General features: G+C 30.7%; 3 protein-coding genes and 1 non-coding gene across 5 annotated transcripts; 3 read left to right on the forward strand and 1 right to left on the reverse strand.

Annotated features, from left to right (window-relative positions):
- The first annotated feature begins 83 nt into the window (after nucleotides 1-83).
- Nucleotides 84-3,460, forward strand: LOC115709542 (uncharacterized). 2 transcript variants are annotated; one of them, XM_061111245.1, is made up of 4 exons: nucleotides 84-905; nucleotides 1,578-1,643; nucleotides 2,821-3,088; nucleotides 3,174-3,460. In XM_061111245.1, the coding sequence occupies exons 3-4, from the start codon at nucleotides 2,822-2,824 to the stop codon at nucleotides 3,414-3,416; spliced, it is 510 nt and encodes a 169-aa protein (XP_060967228.1). In that variant the 5' UTR covers nucleotides 84-905; nucleotides 1,578-1,643; nucleotide 2,821; the 3' UTR covers nucleotides 3,417-3,460. The 2 variants fall into 2 exon arrangements, with proteins under 2 accessions (XP_060967228.1, XP_060967227.1); XM_061111244.1 differs by lacking the exon at nucleotides 84-905 and having other exon boundaries at nucleotides 1,416-1,643.
- A 1,592-nt stretch (nucleotides 3,461-5,052) lies between these two features.
- Nucleotides 5,053-7,424, reverse strand: LOC115708775 (GDSL esterase/lipase At3g48460). The gene is made up of 2 exons (XM_030636787.2): nucleotides 6,633-7,424; nucleotides 5,053-5,631 (listed from the first exon to the last, which is right to left on the reverse strand). Exons 1-2 carry the CDS (start codon nucleotides 7,251-7,253, stop codon nucleotides 5,128-5,130), a joined length of 1,125 nt encoding a protein of 374 aa, XP_030492647.2. The 5' UTR covers nucleotides 7,254-7,424; the 3' UTR covers nucleotides 5,053-5,127.
- A 2,271-nt stretch (nucleotides 7,425-9,695) lies between these two features.
- Nucleotides 9,696-12,323, forward strand: LOC133036100 (phosphatidylglycerophosphate phosphatase 1, chloroplastic/mitochondrial-like). Its single transcript, XM_061112585.1, has 4 exons — nucleotides 9,696-9,722; nucleotides 11,325-11,619; nucleotides 11,717-11,794; nucleotides 11,985-12,323. Exons 1-4 carry the CDS (start codon nucleotides 9,696-9,698, stop codon nucleotides 12,080-12,082), a joined length of 498 nt encoding a protein of 165 aa, XP_060968568.1. The 3' UTR covers nucleotides 12,083-12,323.
- On the forward strand, nucleotides 10,839-10,910 carry TRNAD-GUC (transfer RNA aspartic acid (anticodon GUC)). Its single transcript has one exon. It is a non-coding gene; the product is annotated as a tRNA-Asp (tRNA).
- Nucleotides 12,324-12,486: the final 163 nt, after the last annotated feature.

Below are 12,486 nucleotides of genomic sequence, written 5' to 3' on the forward strand. Positions count from 1 at the left end.
TTTTTAATGATAACAAAAAATGTTAACGAAAATTATAAAAATCAACACTACAAGAAAAGGCATTTTTACCGGCGCAGTTCGTCAAATGCGCCGGTAAAGGTTGTCGAGATAAAATAAAATCTGAAATCCTACTTCCATTTAGGCTTTACTTTTGCCGGCGCATTATTGCGCCGGTAAAAGTCTGGTTTTACCGGCGCAATACTGAATACGTGCCGGTAAAAGTTACCAAATGAAGCGCCAACAGGCGCGAGAAGTTTGCCGCCTTTCATTTCATTTATTGTGGCGCTTGTTTACTTTTACCGGCGCATAATTGCGCCGGTAAAAGTCTCAAAAAAAGAGAGGGAAACTTCCCGCGTGGATTTCCTTGGTAGGTGGGAATACTTTTACCGGCGCACCATTGCGCCGGTAAAAGTGTTAAAGGAAACGTGTGGATTTTGATGTGATAAGTGAGAATACTTTTAGCGGCGCAATTGTGCGCCGGTAAAAGTATTTATTGCGCCGGTAAAAGTATTTACTTAAACGCTCGTTTTTGGCTACTTAGGTCAGATTTTAAAACACTTTTACCGGCGCAATTGGATGCGCCGGTAAAAGTATATATATGAATCAGGAGCACGAAGCCCCCTTCTTCTCCTCCATTTTTTATTTTTTTGCCTAGGTTTTCTCTGAAACCTCTCAGCCCCCCTCTCTCAATCTCTCTTTGATTCTCTCTCATTCTCTATCAATCTCTCTCAATTTCTAACCCCCTCTCAATCCCTCTCAATCCCTCTCTTTTTCTCTTCAAAAAAACCACCACCACCACCTCCAACACCACCACCACCGTCGGCCACCACCACCATCGACGGCGGCCGAGCTACGCCAGCCACCACCGCAGACCACCAAGCCCCACCTCCTCCAATTTATTTAAGGTATTTTTAATTTTTTTAATTTAATTTTTTTTTAATGTTTATATGTATAGATTTGTGTATGTATGTGTGTATTAGTATATGTATGTGTATATGTATGTATTTCTGTATGTATGTGTATGTATATTTATGTGGGTATAAATGTATGTGTGTGTATAAATACATGTATGTATGTATATGTATGTGTATGTGGGATTATGTATATATATATATGTGTATGTATGTGTATGTGGGTGTGTATATATATGTGTATATGTATGTATGTATGTATGTGTGTATGTATTTATGTGTATGTGTATGTGTATGTGGGTGTGGGTGTGTATATATAAGTATGCATGTATATGTATTTGTATGTGTATATTGGTGTATGTATATATATATGTATGTATGTAAATAAGTATGCATATATATGTGTGTGTATGTATGTATATATGTATGTAAATATATATATGTATATGTGTGTGTATAAGTGTATGTGAGTGTGTGTGAGTGTATGTATATGTGTATGTGTATGTGTATGTGTATGTGTATGTGTATGTGTATGTGTATGTGTATGTGTATGTGTATGTGTGTGTGTATGTGTAAGTTAGTGTAGGGTAATGGATATGTGATAAAATTTTTAAATTTTTATAGGTATTAAATTTTTAATTTGGTTTTACTTTTTTATGGAATTAGGTCCGTGTTCGACCGCTCGGGATTACCGCTAGCTGCCTGCAGTTGTCATTTTTGCACTCGATTCAGGTATGTTTTTTTGCTTTCGCTTAGTATACGTAGCAGTGTTTGTTATTAGTTAATATGTATATGCATGTTAGAGAAGTAGGTTCTGTGATAAAATTGACTGCTGTTGGATGGGTGGATTATTTGTTTGTGTATATATTGTATGGAAATATTTGTTTGTGTTATTTATAGGTATTAAAAATTTTGGGTTTACACTTTTTAAGCCGTTATGCTGCCGAAATTTTAGTAGAAAAGATGTAAAATTAATTGAATGTTGAAATTGAAATTGAAAATATGTAATTAAAAAGTTAGTAAAATAATAATTTTTTTAGGTATTAAAAAAATATTTTCAATTTAAATAATAAATAATTAGGAAAATATTTAATTATGAAATGTAATATATAATTTTAAATATAATAAAATGATATTATTAGTTTTAATAAGTTAGTAATTTTAATTTAAATAAAAAATGATTAAAAATTAATAAATGATTGAAAAAAAAATTAAAGAATGTAATATATAATTTAAAATGTAATAAAGTGGTATTAAATTTTTTAAAAAAGTTAGTAATTTTAATTTAAATAAAAAATGATTTAAAAAATAATAAAAGTGAAAAATGTAAAATATAATTTAAAATATGATAAAGTGATATTATAAATTTGAAAAAGTTAGTAATTTTAATTTAATAATAAATTATTAAAAAAATAATAAAAGTGAAAAATGTAATATATAATTTAAAATATAATAAAGTGATATTATAAATTTTAGGAAGTTTGTAATTTTAATTTAAATAATATAGAATTAAACAAATAATAAAAGTGAAAAATGTAATACATAATTTAAAATATAATAAAGTGATATTATAAATTTAAAAAAGTTTGTAATTTTAATTTGAATAATAAAAGTGAAAATGTAATAAAATGATGTTATAATAAGTATAAATGAGCATAAGATATTGTAAAGTATATGATAAGATATTGTAAAATAGCATAAAATTTAATTTGTATTATCTTTTCTTGATCTCTTTGGTTATACACCAAAGATAGGATTTAACAAATGTATTTGTATTATCACATAGTGATAATTTTTTTTTTTAAATTTTACACATGCACGAAATACCTTAGACCCGTTTAGAGAGGCGGAGTCAGTAAGGACTCTTAAATACGCTTCTCCAAATTATAATAAAGTGTTGTATATGTAGTATGTCTACACCAGGTGGCAGCAGTTCGAAAAAGAAAGGGGTCAGAGGTAAATACAAAGGCAAGAATGTTGAGGAGGAGCTCTCCAAAACACAATCTGCCAAGTTACAGATTGAGCTGCACGCAGAGACTGGCACCCCCGTCGGCAAAAACGGAAAAAAATTCAACAATATGGCGAAATGGATGACTCGGATGTCTATCCCCATTAATAAATTCAAATGGGAAGATGTCAGTAGAGCTGACATCAATGCCCTCTGGGATAGACTTGAGGTATGTCTTAATAATTTTTTTAATTTCTAAATTACTATACTCTTATTAAATTGTAATTAATGTATTAATGTGTAACTTTTTGCAGACCAAGTTTGTCCTCCCACGAGATAACCCTACATTCGTAGACTACGGTGAGTACGAGATGTCAAAGGGTTTACGTGACTGGAGGGCAGACTGCAAGAAAAAGTGGATACAAAACATTGAGGAGCTTGGACAGGAGAGGGCCGACATGTCACCTCCTGAGGGAGTAACTCAAGAGGTGTGGAGTGACTGCATCGCTTATTGGAGCACAGACAAACAAAAGGTACATTTTTTTTTAAATTTCTAATTTTAGTAATGTTTAATTTATATAGTCAATAATAAATAATTAATTGTTAGAAAAATTATTAATTTCAAAGTAGAAAGCAAATAAAAATAAAGAAAGCTCGGGGTAAGATGAAATTTCTAGAGGTCAGGCTCCAAGCCTATTGTTTCACATGTTGTCGAGGGGGTAAGTTTATATTTAACTATCATTCATTTAAATTTTTCTAGTAAAATAACAATACTAATATATTTTCTCTTGAAAATAGGCTAACCCCGACACAGGAGAACTGCCAACTGCGGTGGAAACTTTTCAAAAGTTTCACCATAAAGGCAACAATTGGCGCAACGAGTACGCACAACAAGCTTACGTAAGTTTACATTTTAATTCAATTTTTATTTATTTCTTTCAATTTATTTTGTATTAAAATTAACCATTTAACTTTTTTTTTGTTAATAATTAACCATTTAACTTATTTGTTTGTTTTAGGAGCAAATGGTTGAAATAGCGGCAACTCAACCAGCGCCCACTGAAGATGAGCCCGATGAGCCTGCTGTCGATCCTACACAGTACCCCCGAGACTTACCTGTTATGACGCAAGTACTCGGGGAACGATCTCGACATCTTAGAGGCTTTGGCCATCTCCCGTGATCGAAGCGGAGTCGGGGCCAAAAGAGCACCTCGCCACGCATCCTTCACCCCCACCGACCGTTACAATGGAACAAGACGAGGCTTTACGTAAAAAAGTGGAGGAAGCGGAGCAGACAACTCAACATACGAGGCAAAGAAGATGAGACACAACAACTCTACCTCGTACGATTCCAAGACTCAGCCGAGTATCTTTCTCGAGCTGTGCCGGGTTTCAACTTGCCTCCCATGGATCTTCCACCATTGCCCACTCCTGGTGCTGGATCATCGGCTGCTCCTGGTGCTGGATCGTCATCGCAGCCTCCCGAGACTCAGAGAAACAACGATGACGACATTACCCGCCTATAGAACTGTACTTTTTTTTATTATCCGGTTCAAACATTTAACATTTTGTTTATATACTCATTTTAGTAGAACATAATATAATTAATGTTCGTTTATCTTTTAATGTAAATTATGTTGGTTTTTTTGTTAATATAATATTATAATTATTTAAAAAAATTAATTAATTATATTTAATTAATTAATATTATAATTAATTAAATATAATTAATTAATTTTTTTAAAAAATAAATATTATTACTTTTGTTAGGCGCATTATCAAGCGCCGGTAAAGTAGCCAAAACTATTGGCGCCAATCGTCGATTGGCGCCAATAGTTTTGCCGGCGCACTATTGCGCCGGCAAAACTTTATCAAAGCAGGTTCATAGCGGATAAGGGCATTTTTTAACACCGGCGCTTATTTTTTACCGGCGTGATTTCTCGCCGGTAAAAGGAAGTTTTACCGGCGCATTTACTCTACGCGCCGGTAAAAAGTCTTTTACCGACCAAGCTTCCCAAATAAGCTTTGCCGGCGCACAACTGCGCCGGCAAAGCTTTGCCGGTGCATTTAGTGTACTTTTGCCGGCGCAAAAATGCGCCGGCAAAAGTTGGTTTTCTTGTAGTGCAAGTACTCCATTAGATAACTAGTATTGTAATTAAGGTACCCACTAATAAAAAATAAGCACTTCATATAGAATATGAATAGAAGATATTATTTTTTTTCTTGTATTGTCCTTTCGAAGCCTAATAGAATATAATTGCCACAATTTCATCCTTGTCGTAATTTTGTATCTAACAAATAACTAAAACTAGGATGAGTAAATGATCCTTTAAGAAACATATCAGCTAGTACTTTATACATTCCTTCAGTAAGATGAACTCCATCCCAATTCACATACTGAGATGGTGTTGAACAGGCACTGATAGAAGGCATCCCGCAAACAGAAAACACATCAAAATTATAGGGTTCACCTGCGCCGCAACAGGCTTTAAATGTCTCCTTGATACCAAACTTAGCCGGACTTTGCATGACGGTTTCATAGGCAGTCCAATAATCGGCATATGATATAACAGCTTGGGGAAACTGTCTTCTAAGAGATTTTACCAGGTTTAAGATAGAAAGATTGTGAGTGTAACTTTGGTTGTTCACACTCTTAACACAACCTATGTTGTCCCTGTCATCTGGGGAAGCTAATGTCATGGCCAAAGGCAAGCATCCTGACATTGGCATGCCTTGAACCACAACATACTTTGCACCTTTTTTCAATAATGCCTGCAAAAACCAATACATTATATAAGAGTATTGAGATCTTGAATAAATAGGTAGTATTAATAATAGCATTGTTATTGTTATTGGGTATATCAATGGTGTCTAGTACCTTTAAACATATCGTTTTGTGATTGGCTAGCGATACTCCCTAAAAGTTACTACATTAAAGTATATGAGACTCGATACTTAGTTAGACCAATAGCAATATTAACACATACATAGGAGGATGTTAGGCACCACTGGTGTCTTTTAACATTTCTCTATTAATAAAGGGAGCATTGCTATTAGGGACCAGTGATGCCTATAGCAGTACCTCTAGACATGTTGTCTTGCGATTGGCTAGTGATACTCTCTAAAAATTATTACATTAAATTATATGAGACTCGATACTTAGTAATATTAATACATAAAAGAGTGTTAGGCACTACTGATACCTTTTAGCATTTCTCTTTTAAGGTCTGCACTACTAATGTCATCATTAAGACTACCTTAAAGGTCTTGAATGCGTATAAATTGGAAAATATTAATATCATTTCATTAATTAGGCTATAGAAGTTATTATTGTCAAAATAATTTTCCTTTATAACTGGTGGAGCAAGACTATTTATTTGTCATAATAGTATGATTTATTTAATTTTAGAGAGAAGTCATAATTCATATATCTACCATTTACATATGCAATGAGTATAAACTACATGCTAGCTTTTATTTGACAATATAATTAAATTCTCCTACATTAATAATCAAACTAAAATTTTCTTTGGCTAAATAAGGTAGGTAATATGTCAAAAATTATAACTATTACATACCTATATATATATCTAAAGTACAAAACTCAACAAAGACTAATTGGTAGTACTAATCTTCTTGCTCTAAACTCATAGTATGTGTTCGGTTAAAAAAGAATTGATCATTTTGGGCTTAACACAATTATATAAAATGATATTAGAAAAGGTCTAATTTCACATATTATTACTATCAATTATGCTAGTTGTAGATCTTACCGTTAGAAACCGAGAATAGCTATTGATGCCCAATGTTCGAATAGTGTCTTGGGAAATAGTGGACCCAAGAGTGTAAGCATAGTCATTCACACCAATCTCACCAACCCAAAACAAAGCATTATCAAGGTCAGCAGCTCTACAATTCTCATCCAAAACTTTACACCCAAAACTTTCCTCCAAATACTTATTGAACCATAGAAGTTGAGTCTGAATAGATTGAGGAGTGATATTAAGAGTAAGATTGTTCTTAACAAAGAACTCGTGGTCTATAGCAGTGGAACCAGCAACAGCAAAATTCACCCCATTAGGTGAATTTCCCTTAACACTTATATAAGGAGGCAAGTAAGGTAACGACAGTGATTGTGCCACGAAATCAATCATCAACCGTCCATCTGAGTACCGATTTGTTGGGTGGTGAAAGAAAGTGATCCCATATGGAAGACTAGAAACGTGGCCAAAGCCACTTGGTCCTGTAACTGACACAGTATTTCCAGTGTCAGTAAAAGAGTCACCAAATGCGTAGATTTTCTTAAAGGGAGATGGGTTTGTATTGGTTTTGGCATTAGAGATTGGAGAAGAAAGAAACAAGATGGTAACTACAGTGATGATAATCATAGTCATGATTTGATATTACAGAAAGAAAATAATGCTTTTTGTATTGATAGAAGAACACTTTCTGTATGATTAATCTTGTTTTGATGGGAAAGTTTATTTATTGAGTATGGTGTCAAATAAGATGTTGAGATGAAGTAGTTGGGAAGCTTTAAATGAGCATGGTCTACCTCCTCACCTGCATTGAGTTAATAAGAGAATAAAAACAGCAAGGAATAATGGTAATATATACAAGTAAGTTATTTTAATAAAAAAAATAAAAAATTGTACAAAGTAATGATGTATGTACTTATAAGGTTAGTGAACATTTGGTTTTTATACAATATTTGTGCAAAAATATAACTTTTTTATGAGAAAAAATCAAAAAAATCAAAAAAAAATAAAAAATATGAGAAAATTAAATTGTGTGAGAGTAGTTTGTTACCCTGAATTGTTTTCCTCATATTTCTTTTTAAATATTCCCCGTTCCCAGAAAATAATTTTAAAAATAAAAATTTTCGTTAGTGAAAATATTACACATCGAGATATGACACTAATTTTTTTAAATACTGAGTTATTAGATAAATTTGATTGGTTTAAAAAATAAAAATTGTCACTCTAATATTTGAGTACAATTTTCGATACATATATATAGCTACTTTAATAGTAACAACTAATGGGTTCACTGTTAAACTTTGGTTTTACTTTTAGTTTTTTTTTATGTTAATAAATTGTGTCACGTCGTCATCGTGTAATATTTTATAGATACATACATATATCCTTACTCTAATCACTACTCAGGATTTCATTCAATACTAAAGGTGAATTTTCTGTGCATAATATTTGGCTATATATAATAGTATAACTATGTCATTACTACTCTAATTTTAATTAATATGCTCGATATTAAATGTTTGGCTCTTCCTTTTCATATATATATATAATGGTTTTGGTTGATATTCTTAAATATCCCAACGACCCATATTACTATATCACGTTTTCTCTATTATTATTACATTTAATAAAACTTTAGAAGCCTCATTTTCAGTTGTACTATTTCACGTCTGTTTTTTTTAAAACGAAAAATTAGTATGAAAGATGATCATGAATGATTCACGACGGTTAGACTTTCATCCAATCAGATTTCAGAACGGGACCTTTATAACTTGTTATGATCCAATCCAATTAATGCTTGGCTGTACTATATACTATAGAATCTCTATCTAAGAATAGTAAATTATATTCTAATTGGAAAGTTATAATTAAATAGAATTACACTAGAAAAAAAAATTAAAAAACTAAAAAATATTAATGTAACAATAAATAATCATTAATATTATATCATAATAAAAATATTTTAGAATAAATATAATTTCATACATGTATTATAATTTAAAATAAAATTATTAATTTTACATAAATAAATTTACAAAATACATGTATATATTTTATTAAGATGCATGTAATTATTCTTATATAGAGGTATACTTTGTTAGTACGTGACTTAAAAAATGTATAACTAATTACAATTTAGAGGTTATTCTTATTTACAACTGGCCCAAATCGAGACTTGATTTTTTTATAACAAATTAGAGGTCATTCTTGAATTGAATAGAGTATTCTTAAATAGAGGTTCTACTGTTATATGTTATAAGTTGGAGTATAAACATAGAATAGAAATTTGGTTGGTGTGTAATACTGATAATAGTGAGGTAATTAAGTTTTGATTTCACCTTGGTAATGATTTTGGGGATACGCTAAAGTTATTATGGCTTTCCTTAATGTTTTTATTAATATTTATATATATATATTGTTGTTTGCAGTTAAATTCAGGCATGTTAGTAGGGCATTCGAATTCCTGAATAATGGGTCATCATTAAATTTTGTATTCATGGCAAGGTGGTAAGGATCATGATATGTGCCACCATTTTTAATTTTTTTTTATATAAAAGAAATATCTTTTTGAAAAAATAAAAAAATTATTGAGAAAAATAGAGATTGGTTGTGTTCTCCAACCTCTACAATATTGAACAATTTATTGGTATCAAATTTGAGAAAAATGGAAATGCTTGTAGTTTATAGCCTCCACTAATAAAAAATATTGTCTTTTAAAAAATTAAATGTAATTTTTCAATTTGATTATTATAGACTAATAAAATAGTAAAAAAGCTCCATAAAATTAAATAAATTTATTAAGAGTGATTATAATGTAAATATAAATACTTTTTTAATGATAAATAAGCTTCCACAAAGTAAAATTTTTGAATATGTCACCTGATGTAGTGTAACTTATGAGATTCATTTTCTAATTTTTGTCTTAAAAGTGATATTTTGGCAATATAATAGTAAAATGCTAAAAAATACTTATGGTACTTAATATTCTCGTGGTACAATTTAATAAAAATTATAAAAAAAAATCATTAAGTATTTATAAAGCGTCAAGCATATACATTGGTATGGTATCTCGTATCAATGCTCCATGAGATGAAGGCTCTAAATGTTAGTCGGTAACCCTCTAAAATAAGGAACCATTATTGGTAAGATGGGGAAATAACAGACACCACCCTATCTCTTTCTTATTCCAAAAAAAAAAAGGCAATTAAGAGAAATGGAGACATTGGACCACATTTTCATAATGACTATCTATTCTAAAGAGTTTACACCACCAACTCCTGCCAATTTAAAAAAAAAATATATAAAAAAAAAAAGTTATGTATAATAAACATGTAATATGGAAAAAGAATCTGAACCCTTTCAAAAAAAAAAAAAAAAAAGAAAAAAAAAGAATCTGAACTAAGCTTTCTTAATAGCTATCTTAACCATCACACCATCATAAATATTTTTACCTTTTAGACACAACATGAATCACTCTCAATTTTTTCAAAATTATACACTCAATATTTTAAGATGGTTTGGCATTATATACATTAATTTGTATGTCAATTCAAAGTAATTAAGCACATGAGATTTATTTATTTATTCATTTTATAAAAGGAAAACTTGATTTTTTATTTGTTAAAAAAAAACTAAAAATGCCTACCTATTTTTAAAATATAATTTTCCTTAAACCATTTTGAGTGCATTTAGCACAAAAATAAAATTGTGTTATACACAACATATAATTTAAACAAAATACATATATTGTCATGGTAAATAAAGAGCTTTATAATAATCAATGAACAATAATAATTATCTACAAAATTAATATAACATATACTAAATTTGATACTTTTCTAAATAAAACACTATATTTTTTTCAAAATACGTACTTTTATAAGGTCATAAAGTTTGAATCTCCCTTTTTTTTTAGGGATAAGTTAATAAAGCCTACATTAATTTGCCAATGAAAATTAATGTAAACACCAGTATGGCTCCTCTAGTGGCCTTCTTTATTTTATTTCGATCCTTATATTAAATGGCCAATCAGTAAATGCCAACTTCTAACTTCATTGCATGTTTAATTTCACTTACTACGCCACCATGGTAGTTGTCAATCAAATTTATATCCGTAATTTTTTTAACACGCAATTATATATTTCCGGCTGCATTTATTGACCATATTTATGATCAAATTTAATCTATCTAATTTAATAATATAAATTAACTTTCAACAAAGTCGTTGTAGTATAGTGGTAAGTATTCCCGCCTGTCACGCGGGTGACCCGGGTTCGATCCCCGGCAACGGCGTTTTTCTGTTTTTTTTTTTTTTTTTATTCTCTTTTTTTTGTTTATATTATTTGCTTAGATATCTATTCTATATAAAGTGTGTCTATATAACTAAAATTCTTGGTTTATGAGAAATTCATGGGTGACTTTTTATTTTTATTTAATAAAATAATAAAATATTATTTATATATAATAATAAAATAATAATAAAACAAATCTCATTAATATTTGAATTGATATTTGAACTGATATTAAATATTCGAGAATCACAACCCATTTAAAAAGAAAACAACCGGAGATTTGATACGGAAAGGAGATTTGAGCAAAAAATCTTGTGCATACTCATGGCGTTGGCAGTGTACTCAAGCTAATGAACGATACATTTTAGTCTTGTATAATAAAATAAAAATAAAATAAATCCCAAAAATACATCAGCGAATTCTCTTTTCTCACTATACTGGGATTTTGTTTAATTTTGGTGCCATTGTTTGTTCGGCAAGAGTGGTCCTTAAAGACCGACATTTGGCTCTCCCTCATGTTTCTGTGCCCGATATAAGGTACATTGATTGGTTTGAACTTCGTAAAAGGAAATTCAAGGATGTTGTGTTTGATAAAGATAATACAATCACTGCCCCTTGTCAATTGAATCTTTGGGCTCCTCTTGCCTCCTCGTTGGACGAGTGTAGAGCAATCTTCAGACCCAATATTGCAGTGTTCAGCAATTCTGCTGGTAATTTCCTTTCTAAATTTGTTAAAAGGTTTCATGTTCATGCTGCTATTTTTCTTCAATATAAAGTTATATTTTTTATTTTTTATTTTTTTGTTAGGGTTGTATGAGTATGTCCATGATGGTTCAAAAGCTAAGGCACTTGAAAAGGCTATTGGAATTAAAGTTATAAGGCATAGTGAGTATTTCTTTTCTTAATTGAAGATTTGAATCTGCTGCAAGCTTTTACGTTTATTAGATTTTCTAACTTTTAGACTCTATATTGATTCATTAGGCCAGGACCCCTCTGGTGTTGGGAGCCAAATTTTAACATGAAGTGCTGACTTTTCTTAGCTTTTTATGTGGTTATTTTAATGTTTAACCTATAGGAGTGAAGAAACCAGCTGGTACGGCTGGAGAAGTTGAGAAACACTTTGGAGGTGAAGCATCCCAACTTATTATGGTAGATCAGAATAAGACTCATTGAATTGTTGTTAGCTGGGTTTCATTTGGTTTGTTTTGGATTGGACTAATACCATCATATTCTAAGCATCCACTTCTTCTACATCTTCATTGAGGTTCATATTCTGTTTACTTTCAATCTGCTTCTCATTTTTTTCACTTTCAAAGCTTGAATCTCGCTATTTTTGTTTCTTTATCTTGATCATATATTGTTTTTATATGTATGAAAAAAAAACTGAGATTTCTATTATAATCTTTAGTTTTGACCATTAGGTGGGACTGATGTAGATTCCAGTGAGTAGTGAAATGACTGTTGCTATTGGACACTATTATTGGTGATGCTTGATTGAGAGCTCATTCTTCTTAATTTTATTTTTCTTGAGGTATAACTAGCACTAAACACACTATTTAATCTGGATTTTTTTTTTC

The sequence above is a fragment of the Cannabis sativa genome, chromosome 3 (assembly GCF_029168945.1).
Source record: "Cannabis sativa cultivar Pink pepper isolate KNU-18-1 chromosome 3, ASM2916894v1, whole genome shotgun sequence".
NCBI classification, from domain to species: domain Eukaryota; kingdom Viridiplantae; phylum Streptophyta; class Magnoliopsida; order Rosales; family Cannabaceae; genus Cannabis; species Cannabis sativa.